Genomic DNA, 21998 nt, shown 5'->3' on the forward strand with positions numbered 1-21998 from the left:
GGGCTGTTACTGTAAACAGGCTCACTTGGCAGCTTGCAACCGCCTTGCACGGGGAAGTAGGACTCGCTGCTTGCTCCTTTGAGTGACACTAATCCTTGGCTGGAGGGGACACTTGAGAAAGCTGCACAAGGTGCTTGTGAAGGGCTTTGTCTCCAGGATGATATAAAAATAAATTCCCAAACTGTCATCTTCCCCTTGATGAGGCTGACAAACACACTCCAGTAAAACCTATCCCACTTTCTAGCCTGTGAGGAACAAATCCTGCTTGGAGGCAGTTGCTTCAAAAGAGCACTGCTGATGACTGCTAGGAGGCAGTTGTTTAGTTTTGCCTATCCTTCAACTTCTGCCTACACCCTCTTCCACTCCAGCATCTAAAATGTGTACAGTGCCAAGGGGCAGGCAGTGACCCTGCGAGCAGGACAAGCCTTGAACGCCGGGCAAACAAGCGTGCCTCGGCACAGGGGAGTTTGTCTTGCGGAATAGCGTCCTGCCTCGTAGCCAGTGAGGGTACACGAAAGCCCAGAGCGGTTGGGTCATCTCCAGTATCCAGCACAGATTAAACCTCCAAGCCAGATCCCACGAGGGATGCGCAGGGCTGGATGAGGTCTTAAGGCTGTCAGTGGTTTTCCTGCATTTTCAAAGAACTAGGAGCAAATCACAGCTCTACTCTGTGACCACAGCGTGGCTCCTCGGCCCAGTGGAGTAACACGGTATGTGCTGTAAGTATTATTGAATGGATTGACTGAAGCATGTGAAGTCCTTGCAGATGTCTGCGTGCCCCCTTGTTCTGAGCCAGTACGGGACCATGCTCTTCATACTGGAAGCCAGTGTTAAAAATGTGAGCGGTATTGCTCCTTTCTCCCCTTCAAACTGCTGGTCAGACCTGCCAGAAGCAAGGTCAGGGCGTGTTGAGTGCTGTTGCCCCATTCACGCTTGCTTTTACTGGGCTGAATTTGGGTAGAAGCGGTGGAGCCACGGCCCCAGTTAGCAGAGGGTTGTGCCAGTGTCCCCTGGGTCGTACTAGGGACCACAGCCCGAGTTACACTCAGGCTTTGCTTCAAACCTTAGAAGCCTGACTAGAAGCCAAAAGCAGTTGGCTAAACTGAAGCCAGGAGATGTTCACGTTTCAAAATCCCTAACTGCTTTAGGAAAACTGGTACCCTGTATTCACTGGGCCCCCAAAGGTCACGGGGAGGCGGTGGGTTGGGGCCACCATACACTAGGACGTGACATCTGCCCTGCCTGGACCTAGGTTGCCATCACATCAGCATCGATCCTCAGCATTCTCCCTTCTGCCCCAAGATTCGCCCCCGTGCTGCTGCCGTACCGCTCTGCTGATGTGGCCCTGTGCTATTTTAGGGGTCTTACAGCTTTTCCTGCCAGTCCTGGGTGCTGTCTATAGAAAGCTTGACCATTCCTGGGTGCAGCTTTAGAGCTCCTGAGCCTGCAGCTCTGCCCATTGCTGGAGTTAAGGCTTGGGATCCCTCATAAGAGGGTTAGCGTCTTGCCTCAGCGCGTCTTATTCCCATCTCGTAATCTCTCTGCTCCCTCTTCGAATTCAATCCTCCCAGCTTGGAAAGGAAAAATACACACCCAGAGCAGATCAATGTGCTTTGGTGTGGATGCCTGAAAACAGGCACCTCGTATCTTTTAAAAGCAAGGCGCCTGCGCTGCTTCCTGCTCTCCCACCCTCGTCCTCTCCTGGAAACTGCCTCGCCGAAGGAGGAGGTGTGGGTGCTCGGGGGTGCGGTGGTTGACATGGGAAAAGAAGTTCTTGTTGATTATTTTTGTAAGTACTTGGCCGATGGATCCTGGGTTCCAAGATTTTCCGCGCTGTTTCCCACTGCCGGGGTTCATCCGCCTGCCTTTTCCCCCGCTGGTGCGGCGCCCCGCTTTGGAGCCAGGCGCTGGCAATCCCCGCGGGGGTGCGGTCAGCAGCCGCCCCCCGCAGCCCTGCGGCAGGGGTGCGTTCCGTCATGCTTGTGATGCCTCGGAAAGAGCGCGCTGGGTGCTCCCGCCGGGCCCGCTCCTCCGCGGCGCGGTGCGGGGCAGCCCCCCGGCAGGCGCGGGCTGCTTCGCGCTGTGAGACGCCACCGGCTGCGTTCGAGGTGTTCGAGCGGAAAAGGCGCCGGGGCGCTCGGCCTCTGCCCTGCCGGTGGCTGACGTCATCCCGGGGGCGGGGCGTCGCCTAGCAACGGGAGACGCTACACTGCCCCCTCTGTACACACGGGCGCGTGGGCAGCGGGCTCGGCCAATGGGCGGCCGAGGAGCGGCGGGTGGTGACCAATGAGGAAAGGGAAGGGGCGGGCCCAGGGCGCGGGGCGGGGCCGCTGGCTGCGGGTGCGGAGCAGGAAGGAGCCGGGCCAGGGGTGCGGGATCGGGGGGCTCAGGCCGGGGGGGCGGGACGGCCGAGAGGGCGGGCATGGGGCGTCGCGGGGCGCCGGGGGCCGGGCAGGGTGGGGGAGAGCCGGGTATGGGGCTGGGGGGGGCCGGGCGGCGGGGAAGGAGGACCCCCCCCTCCCCCGGAACGCCCTTCCCTCGGGGGACGCCCTGCCCTCGGGGGGGCACCCTGCCACCCGTGCCCCCATGGGGTTGATCACTTTCTGTGGCGGGGAGGAGGAAGAGGAAGGCTGCTGGCTGCCCATCCCTCCCAGGTCCCCTCCAGGCAGAAAGGCTCCCGTCCCCCCCAGTCAGGCTCCGTGTTTTCGGGCAGGGCGACAGCGATGGCCCCGCTCAGCCTGTCCCAGCTGCTGGACGTCGCCATCGGGACACCCGAGGTCGGGGCCGTCAACTTCGTGGCACTGCACAGCCTGCTGCAGGCCATGCTCAGGCACCTGAGCCTGCAGGACCTACCTGCCCAGGAGCGGGGGCACAGCCTGACGCCCGTCCCGGGGGGGGACCTGCCTGCCAAGGCACAGCCTGGCCTGGAGAAGAAGGGGGACGGGGCCCACGGCATAGGGCAGCAGCCCCAGGAGCCGGAGGAGCAGCTGCCCAGGAAGGACCTGCTGCAGGGGACCGCGAGCAGCTCCCAGGTCGCCTCCGTGGCCGCCGACGTGGGGCAGATGAAGAAGAAGATCGAAGCGAACGAGAGCGGCATCTCCAAGGTAGAGGCTCTTGCCAGTCCCCTGGGTGCTCCCCCGCGAGACACCCCCTCCACCGGGGTCCGCGCCGCCATCCTGCTGCCCTTAGACCAAGGTCTGGCTTAAGCCCGAGCTCACGGCAGCACCTGGGGCTTCACTGCGGGACAGGGATGGAGTTTTGGGGAGGAAGAGCTGGGGTTGAAATGCTGCTCCAGTTGCGCCAGTTGCTCCCCACGTTGCCATCAGCAGGTCGTAGTGGGTCCGATACAGCACCCAGTGCCCTCGGCTCTGCTGGCCGGAGGCTCAGCACCTCTGGAGGTCCGGCGCCACTGCCCTCTCCATCCCTCCCTTCCCCGCTCCCGATCTACTGCTAGGTACCGCGTCCGCTCCTCGGACGGCTGAGAGGCTCCCTCAGCACCTCACGGGGCTCATCTCCCACCGCAAATCCCCTTGGCTCTCCCAAGGGCTAAACCCAGCACCGGTGGGGACTAGAGAGGGGCCTCATTCTGCACGGCGCGGAGCCGTTCGCAGCTGTGCTTTGCCCGAGCATCCCTAGTGGGAAGAAATAAGCTCAGGTCAAGGCAAGAGCCACCCCCAGCGCTGCAGGGCCGGATCCTGCTGGGGACACTTGGGGAGAAGGCAGCAGGGAGGGTTTCCCTGGGCGGCTGAGCAGGGAGCGCTCGCCCTCCTCGGGGCAGGCCCCTGCTCGGTCACTCCCCGCTTCCTTAGCGGCGGTTGCCGCTGCCCTCCCGGGCCAGGCGGCGGTTGAGGGGGTGGCAGCGGCTCTTTGCCCTTTGGATCGGCTTCAGTGGTTTTGCACAGAGCCTGGCGCGGGCAGGCAGGGCTGGATCCATCCCTGCTGCCTCGGGTTGTGCGATGGGCCCCCCCCGGGGCAGGGGTGGGGGTCTCTGGGGAGCTGCTGTTGAAGATGTGATGAACGGTAAGTGCTGCCCGCTGCCGCTCTGCTCTGTGCAGACCACAGCGGGGTGAAGGTCCCGGTCCCCAGGGACTCTCCCCTGGGGCTCACCCCTGCCACCCCCCTCTCCCAGGCCATGGCTCTCTCCCAGGACCTCCTCGAGGAGATTGGCGGGATGAAGGCGGCACAGTCCCGCATGGGAGAGGACATCCGGGCGATCCAGGAGGCACTTGGCTTGGTGAGCTGCTGCCGGTGCCCCCGGGAGGGAGCTGAGCCCTCGCCCCCTCCCTGCCCCTCACCACGTCACCCTGCCACCCCTGCCCTGCGGCCCCGGGTGTCACCCAGCCTGAGGGCACCGGGAGGGAGGAGTGGGAAGGGTGTCCCCGGGGGGGAACGGGGGAGCTCAGCCCACCCTCCTGGAGCCCCCCACCCTCTGCCTGCCAGCGCTGCCTGGGGAGGGCAGAAACGGGCACCGCTGCCTGCAGTCAGGCTGCTGCTGAAGAGGTAACTACATGCATCAACCAGAGTGATGCTAAGGCACTTTTTAACTAAACAGCCGTAAAAAAAGAAACGTGGGTGCTGGGAAGGAGGGGAGATAAAGATCTACCCGTGCAATACAGCCGCAGCCCCCAGGCACAGCCCTGCCCAGCGTCCCTCTGTCTTGTGCTCAAGTTCCTTTGCGGATGCTCCTTTTAAATCCCGCTCCCGTGTCCTGACTGCCGTCCCTCTCCTCGCCCCACTCCAGGGGAACCTCCAGGACGCTGCCGGCCGCCTGCCGGGCCTCCGTGACCAGACAACGTTGGACAGTGACGTGGTATGGCCGCAAGCACGCCCGGATCCTGCACCAGGACAGGAGGCGGCCGCGTCCCCGACTCCCCTGGGGGTCCAGTGCACCGGGTCCCTCCACATCAGGGCGCGGTCCCCAGCGGTGCTGGGCAACGATGCTGGGGGGTCGGTGCTCCTGTGGGTCCCATCCCCCCTGGCTACATGGCCAGGGCTGACCCCTTGATCCCTTCCTTCCTCAGAAAAGGCTGCAGGAAAGGCTGAGCCTCTACCCGGCCCCGGAGGAGGTGAGCAACATGGTGCGCTGGGAGGTGCTGGAGGATTGCCTGGTGGGCAGCAAAGCAGAAGGAGGAGGAGGAGGAGGAGGAGGAGGAGGAGAAGGCCAAGGTCTGCCGGCGGTGAGTGCTGGGGCATCTCGGCTGCGGGAGCGGGACCCAGTGGGACCGCAGCCCCCAGCACCTCCAGCCGCTGCACGCCCCGGGGCCTCTGCGCAGGTTTGCTCAGCACTTCTCTTCCCTGCGCATCCCGCCGGGAGGCAGGACCTGGCATAGGAAGAGCCGGGGCAGCTCCTCCGCCGGCCTGAGAGACAGACCTCCTCCGTTGTCTGCGCCATTGACGCCCAGCCCACAACAGCCCCTCCATGGGGCAAGCGAGCACCCAAAACCCTCGGGGTGACCGCACAGCCCCGTGTCCTTGCTCGACACTGGGCAGGACCACGGCTCCCTGCCCTCCCTGTCCTTCTGGGGCTGGTGGGTGGGAGCAGGCAACAGCAGAGGCACGTTTTGGGGCAAACCCTGGCATTTTGCACTGTGAGATGGTTTCCAAATCCCACCTGGGGCTGCTGCTCCTGAAACGCAGGTGCAGCCCGTTGGGCTGGGAAGTGGGTCCGGTCCAGCAAGTCTGGAGTACTGAATCCCATTGCTAGAGGAAAAAATGCCTTGCTGTTGTATCAGCTGGCATCAGTAGGGTGTTTGCTGATCCCCTGGGTCGGCTGCTAAAACGGGTCCGCAGGCACGGAGGCAACCGCAGGGCTAGCAGGGCTGGGGAGGGGCCAGGCTCAGGGAATCTCCACGGGGTGGGCACCCTTTGCCTCTGAGCTCTCGTGGGGTACTTGAGTTTGGCTCCGTGAACCGGGGGGTTTGGGGACAGGGGCTGGGGACGGGGGGGGCCCTGGGTCTGCCCTTGCTGCTGCACTTCTGCACATAAACCTGCTCCCCTTTGCCTCCTCTTCCCAGGAGGACAGTGGGGGCCAGTCTGCCCCCACTGAGCCCCCCGCTTCAGATGTGGACACCCCGCATGGGGCAAGCTCAGCACTGGGGCTGAAGGGACCAGAGACAGAGCCTGCACCCAGGACCAGCAAAGGGACCAGCAAGGGGACTCCAGGGACGCAGCCTGGCTCCCTGGGGATGCAATCAGGGATGCAGAGAGCACCAGTGACCCCTGAGAAGTGGGCAGGCGCTCCCTTGGATCAGACGAGGACTCCTGATGCCAGTGCCACTGCCCCAGGGATGCAGCCAGGGCCCCCCGGCACCCAGATCACCACCCCAGGGATGCAGCCAGGGCCCCCTGGCACCCAGACCACCACCCCAGAGATGCAGCCAGGGCCCCCTGGCACCCAGACCACCACCCCAGGGATGCAGCCAGGGCCCCCTGGCACCCAGACCACCACCCCAGGGATGCAGCCAGGGTCTCCCGACACCCAGACCACCACCCCAGGGATGCAGCCAGGGTCTCCCGACACCCAGACCACCACCCCAGGGATGGAGCCAGGGTCCCCTGGCACCCAGACCACCACCCCAGAGATGCAGCCAGGATCCCCTAGCACCCAGACCACCATTCCAGGGATGCAGCCAGCACCTCCAGGGACACAAGGAGGAGCAGGGGTTCAGCCAAGCCCTTCACACATGGAGCCCAGCCTTTCTGGCGCTGAGAAAGTCCCCGCTGAAGACACCCCCGGTGCTTTGGGGACGCAGATGGATACCACAAGCCCCCAGGATGGAGGCAAGACTTTTCCCAGCACACACCTTGCCCGGGAAGGCCACCCGGCAGTGGGGACCCTCTTGCTGACAGCCCAGGGGTTCGAGATCCCCCTCGACGCCGATCCCGGGGCCTCGTCCCCTTCGCAAGAGCCAGCGATGCCCTGGGGGTCCTCGGGCTCCAGCAGTGCCTCCGGCCGCTACGCGGAGACGGTGGAGGCTCTCCGCCAGATCGGGCAGCTCGGCCACCTCTACGCCGCCCTGAAGGAGCAGGTGGCCCAGCTGGAATCCACCAAGTCAGACCACGCCGAGCTTGAGAAGCTGCGCCTGCTCCTCCTGGAGAGAGGTGGGAGCCCTGGGGGGGCTGGCAGGGGGGTGTTTGGCATGGGGACGCCCTGGGTCGGGGGCTCATCGCACCTGGAGCCTGGCCCCGAGGGCGAGACCCCCTCACTGACAGCGTGTCCCCTTGGACCACGTCCCGCCAGACCAGGAGAGCAACGGCAGCGTCCTGGCCGACCTCCGGGGCCAGGTGAGCTCCCTGCAGGGCCTGGCCAGCGACCTGCAGGGTGAGAAGGAGAAGGTGAGCCAGCAGCGGTCCCCAGGGGCTGCAGTGATGCCGGGGGGGGTTTGGGCAGGGAGGGGGCAGCTGAAGGGTCCCCATGCTGGGACGATACGGGGGGCCATGCCCTGACTCTGCCACTGCTGCCATTCCAGATCAGGCACCTGGAGGATGCCCTTGGAAAGCTGGGGGTGGCTGGAGCCGACTGGGAAGCGGATGGCAGCGACCAGATCCCCCTGCAACTGGAGTAAAAGGATGGGAGAGGGTTTCCCACTCTGCGGGGCTGCAAGGAAGCCCGGGGGGCTGGGAGCATCCTGGTTTGGGGGTGAGGGACACCCCCCCAAGCAGCCCCATGGAGGCTAAGCTGCCCATGCCCCCCTCTCGCTGACCAGGTCCACGCTGCAGGAGATAAAGCGGGAGCTGAAGGAGCTGGGAGAGCAGCAGGAGATGACCAAGGCCATGCTGGAGCAGTTGGTGACCAAGACAGCTGACCAGATGCAGGAGCAGGTGAGGTCCGGGGGGAGCACTCCCACCACCCGCCGACTCGGTGGGGTGGTCCTGGTGGGGGTCCCAGCCGTGTCCCCTGGCTGGCTGGGGCCATCGAGCCTCCACAGCACCCGGGCTTATTGGCCACTTCCATCCCATCTCAGAGCCGATTCCTTCTTCCCTTCCTGCAGCTGGACGAGCTGAGGGCGATGGTGGCGAGCGCGGGGCAGGAGCAGGCAGAGGCGCAGGCAGCGTGCCCCGTCTGCAGCATGGACATCAGCACGCAGGTGGGGCAGCTCCTCCAGCGCTACGAGAAGCTCCAGGAGCTGGTGGACTCCTTCATGTCGCGGCAGGCGGTGGGCAAGGTGGTGAGGCAGCCGCCGGGAAGGAGCCAGGTAGGGAGATGCCGGCATGGGGGGCTTGGGAGGGGGTTGCCGGGACCCTCCCCGGCTGGTTGTGCTTTGCTGTAACATGGGGGAGCCCCTCGCTGCCCCCCAAATTGGCTTGTACAAGTCAGCGACATGGAAGGAAATTAAAGCCTTGATGCACATATCCTGCTGACACTGACAGCCCGCGGCCACCGGCCGAGTAACCCGGGTCTGTCCCCGCGGGGTAGCTAGCCCCCCCTTGCATGGGACCGCCTTGTCGTCTTCCTCCCTGAAGCAGGATGAGGAGCTGCTGAAGCGCATCCAGGCCACCGTCGTGCAGGTGCAAGGGGACTACAAGAAGCTCAGCTCCGTCACGGGGAACCTCCTGGATGACCGTCACCAGAAGCAGAAAGATATCGAGGTGGGTGGCCGAAACCCCTGCAGGGTCAGAGCATCCTCCAGGCAGACCCCAGGCTGGGGACCACAAGGGGTTTGTCCCACTGCCAACCTGCCCGCAGCCCTGTGGAGGTGCAAAGTACCCTTCCCGGAGGTTTTTGGGTGGGGGGGAGCAGGGCAGGTTGGCTGGCCGGGAGGCAGGTCCAACCTGGCTGCGGTGTCATGGGACGCTTTCTGTGTTGGAAGGTTCTGTTCCAGTCCCTGGAGAGGCTGGAGAAGGAGAAAGCAGACAAGGAGGACCTGGTGCTGGGAATCGATGTGGTACGGCCTCGAGGGGCCCTGGCACCAGCCAAGGGGGTCCCAGGCAGGGTGACAAATGCCCCTTGTCCCTTGGGTGCTCGGTGGCAGAACTGGCCAAGGGGAGGGAGGATTTCCAGACCAGCTGCGGGTCCCTCGCCAGGTCCCTCTGTCTCCCCCCGGGTCCCTTCGGCCGTGGGACCAACCCCACGGGGGTGATGGGGTGAGCGCGGTCATGTAGCCACTTCTCCCTCTCCTCCCAACACGAGCTGGCCCTGCCCGTCGTACCTCCATCCTTTCCCCACCGCTCTCCTGCCTTTCCCTGTTGCTAGAAAGCAGACAAAACCGCCCTGGCCGGCAAAGTCAGTCGCACCCAGTTTGACGCAAGCATGGAGCGGCTGAATGAGATGATCCAGGAGATGCTGAGCCGGGTGACGGGCCAGGAGCAGGGCTGGCACCAGGTCCAGCGACAGCTCAATGAAGAGATGGACTCCAAGGTGAGGGTGGCTCGTCCCTGCCGCGCAGAGCTGGCACCTTTGGGGCTTGGCAGCCTAAGGCAGCGTCCCTCCAAGGGTCCCCCCTCCTGGCTTTTCCCCGGGGACCGCAATGTCCCATGCCAGGCAGCTGGCTGAGGGTGTGCGTCCGTCCGCAGCTGGACCGCCTGGAGCTGGGGCCTTTCCGGCAGCAGCTGGAGGAGCACTGGAAGAGCATCCTGGAGCAGCTCAAGGCGCCGTCAACAGAGGCTGACGATGCAGCTGGGATTAAGAAGTGAGTGCGATGGGGACGGCGATGGCTTCGGGGACAGCACGCACCCCGTTCCCTCCAGCTATCCCGGCTGGTGCCCGCATGGTACCCTGGCATCAGACCAGTTCAGCCAGCGAACCGCGGGGATGCTGACGAGGTAGCTGCGCCTTCTCATCCCACCAGTAGCAGGTTCCCAACATTAAGGGAGGCACGAGGAGGGGGCACCTGCAGGACGGAGCCCTCCTGCACCAAAACTGGGGTGTGGGTGCAAAGGCTTTCGGGGGCAAGGGCGGGGGACGGCGGCTCGTCCCCCTGGGCAGGGCTGTGGCACGTGGCGCCGCGGAGCCGGGTTGTGACCTGCCCTCCCAGCAAGGCGCAGGGGGGTAATTAGCACTGACGAAGTGATGAAACCGGTGCGAGCGCTGGTTGGGATGGCAGGCGTGGACACCTGCGCCCTTCACCTCGCATCCCTGCCCGCCCTGGGCTGCCACGGGCAGCTGCCGGGTTTCGAAGGTGCCAGCGGGGCCGAGGCGAGCGTGTCCTGGTCCTTGGGGCAGCTGTGACAAAGCTCATCCTAAAAACCACGGGAATCCTGCATCCCCCTGGCCCGGCGTTTGCTCCCAGGCTGGGAGCATCCCACCCCAGCAAGAGGTACAGAAAAGCTCCCGTTTTGTCCTTGCCAGCACCCCCAGTTCCCACGGGATTGGGGTCCTGTGGGTGCCTGTGGGAGTAGTTCTCACGGCAGTGGTGGATTTTGGGTGCTCCCCTCTGCGGATTCTCCAGCACCTAATATGAGGTGGAGCTTTTTCCCAGGTGGGATCCCACGAACAACCCCATCGTACCCCCTTTATCTTGTAACCAGCCAGCGGGTTGGGACCTTGCTGGGGTGGTGTGGGATAAACCAGGCTCGAAACCCCGCGGTTCCCCCCGCAAACACCGTAACTCACTACAGCGACCTGCGAGCTGCCTGCCTGCGTGCAGGAGGGCTGTGCCCCCGGGACCTCACCCAGCCCTTTCCCCCCCAGGCAGCTGCTGGCCCATTTCCACTGCGTGTCCTGCGACCGGCCCCTCAGCATGCTGGTGCCTGGCCCGTGAGTAGCACCCAGCACCCGTGCATCGGGGGTGCGTGGGTGGGACGGGGGGAGAGGGGTGCTGGCGGTGCCCCGCTGTGCCAGGCACGGGGGCTAGGGTGTCTGCCTGGGGGGTGCGACCCTGCTGAGCCCCCTCCGCAGCCCCCCCCTGCAGGGGATGGGGACTCCTCCCGGGGGCTGCGGGCAGGGGGATGCCATGGGGTACAAGCCCGTGGGTTTTGGGATGCTGCCCCGAGCCAGGGTGGGTCGTTTGTCCCCCGTCACCCACACGTGGCTCCCGCCCTCCCCAGGCACATCGTGGCCATCCCGGCCATGCCGCCGCTGCCCCCCCGCCTCGCCGGGCGCCCCCATGCCATCCTTGAGCTGGAGCAAACACAGCAGCCCGGCCACAGGTAGGGGACACGGGGACCCACCTCCGGCCCCTTGGGTGCAGGGTGGCCCTGCCCCAGCCCCGGTGAGGGAGAGCTCTTCCCTGGGTGGGGGCGGAGGGGTCCGGGGGGGCCTGGGCAGGGCAGGGGAGCAGAGATGTGCCGCGGAGGGTCAGCTGTACTTGCCCCAGGTCTGTGGGGTTTTATAGCTCCCCCCCGCTGCCCCATCTGGCCCAGGTCTCCGTCTCAAGGGCACTGAAGCTGCATGTGATGAGTTGTGTCTGGTCTCAGGCTTGGGGGGATCGGGTACCTCCTGTGAACTGAGTCGCCGAAATTAAGGACCGCAGCTGGGACAGCCCCACTCCCGCTGCCCGGTGTCCCTTGCGTGAGGCGTGGGGACCTGCCATGGCCATGGCCAGCTCACCGGGGCCATGGAAAGAGCAGGTTCAGCATGGTTGGGTGGGCGGGGGTCCCCTGCAGCAGTCAGAGGGGAGCCGGGGGGGACGTACCCCACTGAGGAACACCCCTGGTCCCCGCCCTGGCCTAGGGTGAAGTGTGGGGTGCTGCGGTGCTGGGAACTGAGCACCCCCGTGCCCGTCCCACAGGGAGCGGGCGGCCGAGTGCGGGTTCCCCAGCGTGCCGCGGCGCTGCGGGGGCCGGCACACCCTCACCCACCCGCTGCAGCGCTGCCCGCGCCTCCAGCCCCTCCCGCCCGGCGCCCCGCGGCCGCTGCAGCCCCCCACCCTGCTCCCCGTCAAGGTAGGGATGATGAAGGTGGGGATACGGTGGGGGTGACTGAGGCCGGGAGGCGGATGCTGAGCATGTGGGGGGGTCCGTGCCTCAGTTTCCCCAGGGAGAGCTGGGCATGGGAGGGTTGCTTGGGGACGCTGGATTTGGCCCCGTGTTTCAGCCAGCCCGCTCTCTCCTTCCCAGCACGACGAGATGGAGCTGTTGGGCCAGGACGGCCACATCTACCGGGGCCGGTGGGACAGGCAGCTGCCTGTGCTCGTGGGCAAGGAGGGTACGGCCGGGGCAGGCTTGGGGCGGGATCCAGTGGGTGTGAAGGGGACAGTGGGGCGGGCAGGGCGTCTGCGGGGTGCCAGGTTTTCTCCCACCCGTGTGCCCCCTGGCTCCCCCCCCACGGCTCCCCTGGTCTCTCCTGCCAGGCTTCCCAAGGGACAAGCCCAAGCTGTCCCCAAGGCAGTGGGACGCCCGGGACAGCGGCCGCCCGCTCTCGCGGCCCCAGAGCGCCGGGTCCTCGCTCAGCCAGCCCGGTAGGGTCCCACTGGGGCAGCGGGGGGAGATGGCACCCTGCTGTCCCTGGTGGGTGGGGGCAAGCAGGGGTCTGTGCCTGGGCAGGGTGGGATGGGGGTCTGGGGTGGGATGGGGAGGGGCAGAGGCAGGGTGGAGGGGGAGGACTGGTGGATGGGGCAACTGGTCCCCATCTCGGAGCCGGAGCGAGGTGGGGGGATGTGGCGGGGGGTGGTCCTGGCCAGTGTGGGACAACAGCCTGTCTGCTTCATGGTGGGGGCCAGGACCCCGTTTCCGGGTGTCTCCGGCCGGGCAGGCCCCCGCTGCCTGCCCCGTCCTGGGCTGCAGGGGGGCTAACCCCTGCCCCTCGCTCCCAGGCACCGCCGCCTCGCCGCAGCACAGGCCAGCCTCATCCCACGGCCACCTCTCCCGGGCACCGGGGCTCCTCTCGCCCCTCCAGCCCCCGCGGGACGGATCCAGCACCCCAGCAGCCGAGCAGGACTGGGGGTCCCCGGCCGAACCCCCACCACCCCAGCTGCCGAGCAGGCGAGCAAGCAGCTCCAGCCAGCAGCAATAAAGGGCGATGGGCAGCCGAGTGCCTGCGTGGCCTGAGCGGGGTGGCCCTGGTCGGGATTTTCCCATCATGCACAAGGCGGGATCGGCAGCATCCCTGCTCCCGCGGCCATGCCTCTCCGGAGGAGCTGAAAGCAGCCCTGGTCCAACCCCCCCCAGGGTCTGTGCTGGCCCCCCGCTGCCACCGCCGCCCGGCACCCCCGGCCTCCACGAGCCCCGTTTGGCCCTGATGGCCCCTGCCAGGGGAGCTCGTGGCCCCAAAGGGGGTCTGGGGGAGCCGGGCGGTGCAGCGGGAGGAGGAGGATGATGCCCAATTGCTGTTGAAGGTGGTGGGAAATGGGTTGCCGGCAGGAAGGGCAGCGGCAGGACACGGCTTAATGCCAAAAGCGAGTCCCACCCCAAGCCCACTGGTTTGCTCTGGCTTATCCCGAGGGATGAGCATCACTGAGCTGGTTCCTTATTCCTAGTGGAGAACCCCCCGCTTTGTCACCCCCTTGTCGTCCTTCCAACACTGCTGTGACGGAAAGAGGAAGGCACCCACCCCGCTGCTGCCCTCGCGAGGGGTGAGGAACTGGGCAGGGGAACTGTAGACCCTGGAAGCAGCTTGGGGGGGATCTGGGGGTGTCACAGCTGGGGACACATGGCTGTGTGCGTGGGGGAGTCTCCTCCATGCACACATGCAGTGACATGTTGTGGGGGGACACGAAGCGACAAACCCCGAGGGGGACCCCAGGGACAGCCAGGAGGGACCCAGGCATCTGGGGAGCATCCCCTCACCCCCCCGTGGTGTGTCCCTGGGGGCTGCCCCGTGGAAATCCTGCTCGCCTGGTGCATCTTCTCCCCAGGTTGGGTGGGAAGAGGGAGACCCCAAACCTCCCCCCTACAGTGGCAGACCCCATCCCTGCCCACCCCACGGTGGTCCCCAGGCACCTTAGGCCCCAGGGACCCACCCCCAGGGATGTTTTCCCTGGTGTGTTTGGTTTTTCAGGGGAAAAATGGGTGCTAAAAACCTGCTTTGGGGGTGCCCAGGTGGATCCAGTGGGGGTCGCCCAGCGCCACCTCCAGTGGGATAACTGGGAGCACTCAGAGCAAACCAGTGGGCAGCAGGGTAGGGCCAGCCACGGGCCATCCTGCACCCACGGGTGGGGTAAGGTGTTGATGGGCTAAAAACCACCCCCTGGGACTAATCACATTTGCAGGATACGGCCCAGCTGGGGCCGACCCCTTTGGTGCTCATCCCACCCCCAGCCCCGTTTGCTGCTGCTGGGACCCATCTGCGCCCTATGAACACCCCCCCGCCCCTATAAACATGAGCACCCAGCCCCACACCCCCCCTCGGGTGCTGTCTGTGCCACCGGAGCGGGTGAGTAGCCCCAGCTGGGGCTTTTTTCCTTTTTTCCCTCGGGGGCTGCGCTGCCCCTGGGGTCTCCCTGTCCCTGGGGTTTACCCCAGTTGCTTGTTGCGAGCGGCGTGGCGATGGGAGCCGCGTCCTTACTGCATTTTAATTTAGTTTGGATATTTAAGCACTAAGCCAGGAGCGGCGCGGGGCCGGCGTGTGGTTTGGAGTCATTACAAGGGTGGTGGCACCAAGAGCGGCTGGGGAGGTCAGGGCCCCCCCCGTGTCCTCAGGCTGTGCCCCGTCTGCGGTGGGGGACACTCAGGAGGATTCACCCCCAGCGCAGGGTTTGCCTAAAAGCCCGGCAAGCCCCTGAGTATCGCGGGCGGGACTGGGGGTCCCGGCAGTGCTGAGGCCTGGGGGGCTCATCACACAGGTGGGTGATGGGGCTGGGGGGGTTGCAAGCCGCAGGATTTTGCGAGGGTGCAGGATGGGGTTTTGGCTGCACCCCGGTACAGGGGGGTCCTCGCTGCAGGCACCCCCATGGCTCTGGGGTCTCCCCTTCCCTCTGCCCCCGCCTTTGGGGACAGCAGCGGTGGCTTCTGCAGGCAGCACGTGGGACTCGGGCAGCTTCCCAGTGTCCCCACTGGTGATGCTGCGCCATGGGGGGACTCGCCCCCATTCTTGGTGCCCTGCCAGGGACATCCTCCCAGCAAAGAGAAAAGGCAGGACAGCTGGTGTTAAAAAAGTGATTTTTTTTTTTTTTTTTATTTTTAAATTAATAAAAAACCTTCAACCTGTTTTTCTTCTTTTTTTTCTTCTTTTTGTTTGTTTTTTTTTTTGGTTTGTTTTTTTTTTTTTTTTTAAGCAAGATTGATTTGAAAACTAAAAAACCTCCCAGCTCCCCCCCTCCCCAGGGAAGGGCCATGAACAGCGGTGACCAGGACAGGGGAGCATCACCTTGATAAATCACAGCCCCCAGTTCTGCTTCCCCGGCCCTGGAGGGGTGCTGGGGGGGGTGCCGAGGGGCCCGGGGGGGTCTGTGCAAGAAGCTGGGCTGAATTTCGGAAGCCAGAGGAGAGACGTGCTTTGCTCTGGGCGCTGCAACAAGCGTCCAGGAAATCCAGAGCCGGGGGGCCCAGCGGCTCCATGGCCACGATGCGGGGTGCTCCCGTGGCCACGATGCGGGTGCCGACAGCCGCCTCCGTCCATTTACCGTTTGTTATTCCCCCCGCCCTTCCCTCTCCTGCCCTGCTGCAGCGACGGGGCAGGGGGGCATAGGGAAAGCCCCCCTCTACCCAGCAGCTGCCTCCATGCTGCTGCTCCTTCTCTCTGGATTTATATACATTAGATATATTTATATATTATAGTTATATATTTAAAAAAAAAAAATGGGGGGAGAAAAGACCAGCTAGCGACTCTTGCAGAGGCTCTCATGGGCTTCCCCGGCAGCCTGTTCCCCCCCTAAAAATAATAATAAAGCCTAGAAAATGATTCCAGTGCGTTTCTCGGGGAGCCCCTGCCCCCAGCGCCCTGGCCCAGACCCCCCCGTTCCCCCTCCTCCGCCAACCCAGTCTTATCTCTGGCCGTCCATGGTGGCCATGGCTTTCTGTGGGGGGGCGGCGGGCGGGGGGGCGGGGGGCCAGGTGGGCTGCGGGTGGTGCAGGTGGTGGTGGAGGCCGTGGGCGGTGGGCGAGGAGGGGGGCAGCCAGGCGGGCTGGTGGCTGGGGGGCGAGGAGGCCCAGAAGGGGCTGAAGCTCCCCGGGGGGGAGCAGGCCATGGAGGTGATGGGGCTGTTGCTGCTCTGCAGGCTCTCGGAGGTCCGCAGCTTGGAGAACATGGCCAGAGCGTCCGGGAAGTTGGGCGGCGTGGCCGGCGTGTTGCTGGGGGTGCACATCTGCGGGGGAAGAGGAGAGGGTGGGCGTCAGATCGGTCACGGGTGCTTTTGGGGTCCCAACCCGCCCGCAAGGGCTGGACCCATGACCGGGGATCCCGACGGCAGCCCGCACCTGGGACCCCCAGCCCCAGGGGATGCTCGGAGCCCAGGTCTGGCTGGCGTCGGGGTCCCCAGCACTGCTGGGCAGCCCCCAGGGGTCTGGGTGGCTCCCCGAAAGGTGCAGGGGCTGCATGGGGAGGGTCCCCAGCCCAGCCAGCACCAGCCTGGGCTAGGAAGGACATTTTGAACCATCCAGGGTGCTCAAAGCGCTGGGGGGCAGTGAGTTTGGCGGGGCGGGGGGATGCTGCTCTGATGCCAGCTGCCCCACGGGATGGGGCTGCTGCAATGGGGTGCGGCATGATGGGTGGGGAGGGTGCTGGGGCCCCGCCTGGCCTGCAGGACCCCCCTCCACCCAGCTCCCTGACCCCCCCTTCCCTTCGCACCCCGTTAGGGCACAGAGAGTGAAAGGCAGGCAGGGCCCCCCCGGGGCGCGAGGCGGCAGCCGGGCCCTGCTGCGGTTCCTGGTACGGCCCCTGCCTTCTGTGCACCCGGCTAAATTTAGCACCCTCCCGCCGGTGACGGATCCGGCCCTTCTCACAGCCAACCTCACCAGCAGAGGAAAATCCGGTGGGGGGCACCCGGCCCCACGCTGGGGATCAGGGGCTGGCGGTGCCCGCGGCCCCCATTCAGCAAAGCACCTGCTACACTCCGAGTATGGAGGGGTGCCAAAGCCCCCCAAAGGGGCTGTGCAGGGGGGGCTTCACCCCAGCGCTGCAAAATAGGGTGGGTGCCTGCCCTAACGCCCTTGCTCCCTTTTTCCAGCTGGCAGGGAGCGGGGTCACGCCACGGGCCGCTCTGAAGACACGCGTGGGGGGGTTAGAAATAGCGGCACTTTGTCCAGCCCGGTCCCCGGGCGGGAACGGTCTTGGGGGGCATTTCCCCCCCGCTGGACCTGTCGAGCAAAACTCGGCGAGGCTGCATGGGGTGCATGCTCGGCAAGGGGTACACGTATGGGGTGCACGCGCAGGCAGGGGGTGCACTGGGAGGGGACGCATGGACATGGTGCACGGGGGGCTTCACCCCTCTGGGTTAAATCCGCCCCGAATCCCTGTTGTCCTCGTGGAGCCGCAGCTCCCGTCGGAGCCGAAGGCGCAGCTGAGCAGCACGTCTGGCTGCGGTGCTGCTCACGGGGAAGTCGAGCGGTGCCAGGGGGCCGGGGCAGCCTCCAGCTTTTGCTGCCTTTAGCCATGGGGAATCGGGGAGACGCTTCTGATGGGGAGTAGCTGCTGCATCTCCCCCTTCCCCGGGCTTATCCCGGGATTTGCCCTGGCTGGTGCTCGGCAGCCCCAGCTGTTCCCCGGCACATGCAAACCCCCAAATCCCTCTTGCAGGTTCCTCCTCATCCCCGTCCCAGCCACCCTCGGTGATCGCAGGGATCAGAGGAGCGGCCGGGCGCGCTGCAGGTGCTCCCTGCTCCCCCCTGCTGCGGCCAGACCCCGGCCAGGGGGGTCCCAGCTGGAGCCGCTCGAAGGCGGGGGTGCCCCCCCAGCCTCCCCCAGCCCCGGGGAAGCAGCGGCCGGCTGACCCGTGTCGGCAGCGGGACGGGTGAGGTCCCATCAGTGTGCAGGGCCAGGGCACCCCAAAAACCCGCCTACGGCCAGGCTAGCACCGAGGGGGTTCGCGGCGAGCGGGGGATGTTCTTCCCTCGCCGCACACAGACCTTGGGAGAACTCATTTCAGAGCTCACCTCGAAGCCGTGGTAAGCCAGCTTTTTTTTTTTTTTTTTAAGTAGCCTATAAATTTGGCAGTATCTGAAAAGATACTTGTTGCAAAAAAAAAAACCCAAAACCCGAAACAAAAACTTCAAGTGACTGTGTTTTGAAAAAACAACCAACCAACCAACCCAACAACGCACACGCGCACACACACGCCAACCACCAGCCCTGGACTGGGGTCGGACGCAATGCTGGAGGGGGACACAGCTCTGAGCTTCTGGGGTGGCGTTTGCCAGGTTAATTTAAAACATTAATTTAAAAAAAGTAAGAATTGCCATGTAATTATTGCCTTCCTCCTCCAACACTTTTTGTTAAGGAGCCGCTCGGCTGTCAGAGGGTCGGTCCCGCCGCGAGCTGCCGCACCGACAGACCGAACAGCTCCGGCGAGTCCCCTGCCCGCAGCCCGGCCCGCGGGGGTTTTGCGGGGTGCAGGGAGCCTCCCCTCCGCGGGGGTGAAGGCGACGAGCCGCCCTGCGCCGTGACACCGCTGCGCTCACAGCTCTGTCCTCCGCCGCTTGAAAAAGAAACAGAAACGGCGACCGCAAAGCCCCTCGCCTCAGCCCCTGCCCCGAGCCGCGCGGGGCACTTTAAGCTGCAGAAATCAGGATGCTGGGGGGGGACAGCAGCAAAAAGATGCCAAAAATGCGAGGCGGGAGTATTTGGGGAGAGGGTGAAAGGTATTTTGTCACCACGTGGAGCACACGGCGTAGGAAAACACCGTGGGGAGGGGGAGAGACGTCCAGCTCCGGACCCCCGCGCCGGGCTGGGTGGGGGCGATGGGGCCGTCGTGCTTGGGGGGGAGGCGGGTCCCGCTCGCCCGGGGGAGCGCAGGGACGGGGAGTGGGATGGGTTTCGTCAGAGCTGCTTTGCATCCCGCTTCCGGCAGCCGCCCGGCAGGAATCGCCCCGACGAGGCTTTTGGTGTGAAAACACGGCGAGGCCTGGATCCGGCCGGCAGCTCCCGCCTGCTCTCCCGTCGCCTCTCCCACTGGGAAAGAGGGTTTTCCGCGAGATGACCCCCTGCGAGCTCCCCAAGGCGGCAAGAAAACGTGCAGGGGGAGGAGGAATTAAAATGAAAGGGGTTTAAGTGGGAGCCGGCCGGCAAAATGACTTTCTCCGAGAGCGAGCGCTTGCTGCCGGCGATGCCGGGCCGGCTGGCCGATTCCTGACGGCACGAGAAAAGGGGGAAAAAAAATCGGCTTAGCCCAGATCCGCTCCTTCCCCCGCGCGCGGCACCGTGTAGTTCCCTCAACGGGAAAAAAAAAAGAAAGAGATGAAAAAAACCCCAAAACACGACAAAAAGCACCCGGAGGGGAGTAACTTCCTCCCCTCGGCCAAGGGGACGTGCCCTCGGCCAAGGTCAAGCGGCGTTTGGGGAAAGGGGGGGCAGCGGCGTCCCCCCCGGCCCGGGGAGCCCAACTTCCAGCACGATGCTCGCGGAGACAAACTATTTCCTGGCAGACATTTTAGCTCGTGTTTACATTCGCCGGCTGCGTGCTGCTCCGGGCGCAGAGCAATATGGCTGGCAGGGAGCTGACAGCTCCGCGTCCCGGGGTGCTGCGCACCCCTCGGGGGCGGGGGCGTCCTGAGCTGGGTGGTGTTTGTGGGTGGGGGGCTTGGGGGTGCTTGGTAGCCGCTGGGGGGGGTTAAAGGCGGTTTTGGGGTTGGGGGTTAGGGGTGCAGGGGGGTGCGGGTCCCACTTACCATCTGGGGGGGGTGGTGGCTGCTGGGAATGTTGCTCTCCTGGAAGAAGGCGCTCAGGGCCGTCTGTGGGGACAAGCCGTCAGCCCCAACCCACCCGAGACAAAGGGGGAAGGAAAACACGCCCCCCCTCCCCGCAGCCCCCCGCTCGCCCCCACCCCCTGGGACCGCCCCGGGGGGCACCCATGGGGCCGCCCCCCGCCAGGCCTAAGGCGAGGGGAGCCCAGTGCTGCCCCCCACCCGACCCACTCGGGACCGCGTCCCCCCTCAAGCAGGGGCTCCCCGCGCGGGGGGGTACTGCCCACCCCCCTTGTCTACACGGGGTCCCCCCCGGGGGCCCACCCCCGGCCCCAGCTCGGGGAGGGCGCCCGCGGGGCGCTGGGCCGCAGCTCGGGTTACGGCCCGGGTAAAAATAGAGCCGGGGGAGCTCGGAGTCGGTTCCCCCCCCGCCTGGGTGCCGGGGGGGCCCAGCGGCCCGGCCACGCGTGTCGGTGGGCCGCGGCTGGGCCGGCCTTAACTCCCCCCCGCCTTCCGCCCCGTGGCTCTGCGGGCAGGGGGGCGGCGGGGGCTCCCGGTTTGGGGTGTCCCGGTGGGGGGGTGTCCCGGTTGGGGGGGCCCGGCCCGTACCTCGAACTGCCAGTGGGCCGCCTGCAGCAGCTGCTTGGCCTGGTCGGCGGCGCAGCCGGCCGCCAGCACGAACTGGTTGATCATCACCTGGTGCCGCAGCTCCTCCATGTTCACCGACATGGCGGGGGCGGCCCCGCAGCGCGCCCCGCGCCGCGCGACACCGGGGGGCGGCGGGGGGGCCGGGGGGGCCGGGGACACACCGGAGGCCCCGCCCCCGCGCCCTGATTGGCCGCCGCCGCGCCGCCCGCCCCGACGGGCGTTCGGTTCGAATCTTCCAGCTGCCCCGGCGCCGCGCCCCGCCCCGCCGCCTTCCCATTGGTCGACGCCTGTGTTTTGGCTGCAGGCGGCGCCGTTATTGGTCGTTGAACTCCGGGGAGGGCGGGGCGGCCGGCGGAAGGAGCGGCCCGACCGCTGATTGGGTGCGTCGCGAGTTTTTTCGGACGGCGTTGGTGACGTCACGTTCATTGAGGAGGTTCATTGAGAGCCGCGGGGGGGCGGGGCCGCCACCCTGCGGGCACCCCGGGCTGGGGGGCGGCTCCGGGCGGGGTGTCCCCCCCTCGCGCCCCCGGGTCCCCCCTGCGGGGCTCCCCCCTGCGGGGCTCTCCCTGCTGCCCCCGGGGCAGGGACCCCGGCCGGGGTTCACCCGCATGCCTCGCCATGGGGAGGGCTCCGGCAGAGCCCCCGGGCTTGGGGGTTTGGGGTTTTTTGTAATAAAACGTTTAAAATCCCGGTGACTCCGAGCCTCAGCCGCAGCCTGCGGGGGTGGGCGAGCTCCCCCCGACGCGTGTCCCCTGCCAGGTTTGGGACCGAGCGGGACCGGTGCGATGCCGCCTGGAAGCGTTTAATTAAAAAAGGAAAAGCGGCATTTAAAATCCAAACGAATAAACCGGGGATCCCGCAAATGGATGGTGTGAAACCAGACCGAGCTGAAAAGAGCCGTTGGTGGATGTGGTGGTGGCGACGAGCCGGCCGAGGGAGCGGGGCTGGAGAGGCAGGGGGGTGGCGACCTGGGGAGCAGCGTCTGCGGCCGGTTGCCCCCGTGGCAGACGGTGTGCGAGGGCCCGCGTGGGACTTCTGCAAAGTCCCGGTGGTCCCGTGGCGGCGAGGTCCAGAGCACACGGTGCTCCCCCAGCCCAGCCGGCTCAGCCGCCTGGCGCAACAGAGAAGCGGTGCCAGTGCGTCGTTTCCCTGGGCTGGGTGTCACCCTGGGGCGTCCAGGGGGGTCCCACTCAGCAGGATGCAGCAATGGGTGCGGAGGGTCCCACTTGCCCAGCTGAGATTTTGGTGGCTTCATCCTCCGGGGGCAAACTCAGCCCTAAGGCGGGTGGAGGCGCAAGAGGAACAATTCCAGGAGAAGCCGGGCCCTGCTCCCACCTGCCTCCTGCGCAGCCCCTTCACAGGGAGCCCCGGAGACCTCCCGCCGGCCAGAGACACCCGCCGTGCGCACCGTGCGGCTTCTCTGCGTTAGCAAAGCTGTGAGCAACCGGCCTCGGGCCGTGCCTGCTGGTAAAACCCATGGGAACCCCACTTGGGAGCCCTCGCCCACAAACCAGCGGGCTCACGCAGGCAACGGGCGTCCGAGGCTGTGATAAATCCCAGCATTTGTGACATTTGGAAGAGCGGGACGGACCTCCAGTCCTTCGAGACGAAACTCTGTGCCCAGCCCGGCTGCAGAGCCGCAAGGCTGTTGCAAACACCTCCGCTTTTCCCACCGCAGCAACCCGCTGGTGGAAAAG

At 65.8% G+C, this 21998-nt stretch overlaps 2 protein-coding genes across 2 annotated transcripts; one reads left to right on the forward strand and one right to left on the reverse strand.

The window, feature by feature from the left end:
* The first annotated feature begins 2565 nt into the window (after positions 1 to 2565).
* On the forward strand, positions 2566 to 14820 carry QRICH2 (glutamine rich 2). Its single transcript, XM_075169919.1, has 18 exons — positions 2566 to 3104; positions 4130 to 4234; positions 4742 to 4810; positions 5022 to 5066; positions 6015 to 7101; positions 7241 to 7335; positions 7470 to 7561; positions 7707 to 7821; positions 7992 to 8195; positions 8464 to 8589; positions 8811 to 8885; positions 9194 to 9358; positions 9514 to 9629; positions 10631 to 10696; positions 10987 to 11088; positions 11998 to 12085; positions 12231 to 12338; positions 12693 to 14820. Exons 1-18 carry the CDS (start codon positions 2724 to 2726, stop codon positions 13116 to 13118), a joined length of 3465 nt encoding a protein of 1154 aa, XP_075026020.1. The 5' UTR covers positions 2566 to 2723; the 3' UTR covers positions 13119 to 14820.
* Positions 14821 to 15594: 774 nt separating this feature from the next.
* On the reverse strand, positions 15595 to 20489 carry UBALD2 (UBA like domain containing 2). Its single transcript, XM_075169931.1, has 3 exons — positions 20263 to 20489; positions 19639 to 19701; positions 15595 to 16121 (listed from the first exon to the last, which is right to left on the reverse strand). Exons 1-3 carry the CDS (start codon positions 20380 to 20382, stop codon positions 15801 to 15803), a joined length of 504 nt encoding a protein of 167 aa, XP_075026032.1. The 5' UTR covers positions 20383 to 20489; the 3' UTR covers positions 15595 to 15800.
* Positions 20490 to 21998: the final 1509 nt, after the last annotated feature.

The sequence above is a fragment of the Calonectris borealis genome, chromosome 20 (assembly GCF_964195595.1).
Source record: "Calonectris borealis chromosome 20, bCalBor7.hap1.2, whole genome shotgun sequence".
Classification (NCBI taxonomy): domain Eukaryota; kingdom Metazoa; phylum Chordata; class Aves; order Procellariiformes; family Procellariidae; genus Calonectris; species Calonectris borealis.

What these genes read in the sequence shown, in the direction of transcription:
- QRICH2 (XM_075169919.1), top strand. Translation starts at nt 2,724, where the DNA reads ATGGCCCCGCTCAGCCTGTCCCAGCTGCTGGACGTCGCCATCGGGACA. An exon ending in AGCCGCCGGGAAGGAGCCAG is followed by an intron (nt 8,196 to 8,463) that starts GTAGGGAGATGC and finishes TCCTCCCTGAAG; the next exon opens with CAGGATGAGGAGCTGCTGAA. An exon ending in GATGCAGCTGGGATTAAGAA is followed by an intron (nt 9,630 to 10,630) that starts GTGAGTGCGATG and finishes TTTCCCCCCCAG; the next exon opens with GCAGCTGCTGGCCCATTTCC.
- UBALD2 (XM_075169931.1), bottom strand. Translation starts at nt 20,382, where the DNA reads ATGTCGGTGAACATGGAGGAGCTGCGGCACCAGGTGATGATCAACCAG. An exon ending in CGGCCCACTGGCAGTTCGAG is followed by an intron (nt 19,702 to 20,262) that starts GTACGGGCCGGG and finishes TTGTCCCCACAG; the next exon opens with ACGGCCCTGAGCGCCTTCTT. An exon ending in GCCACCACCCCCCCCAGATG is followed by an intron (nt 16,122 to 19,638) that starts GTAAGTGGGACC and finishes CTTCCCCCGCAG; the next exon opens with ATGTGCACCCCCAGCAACAC.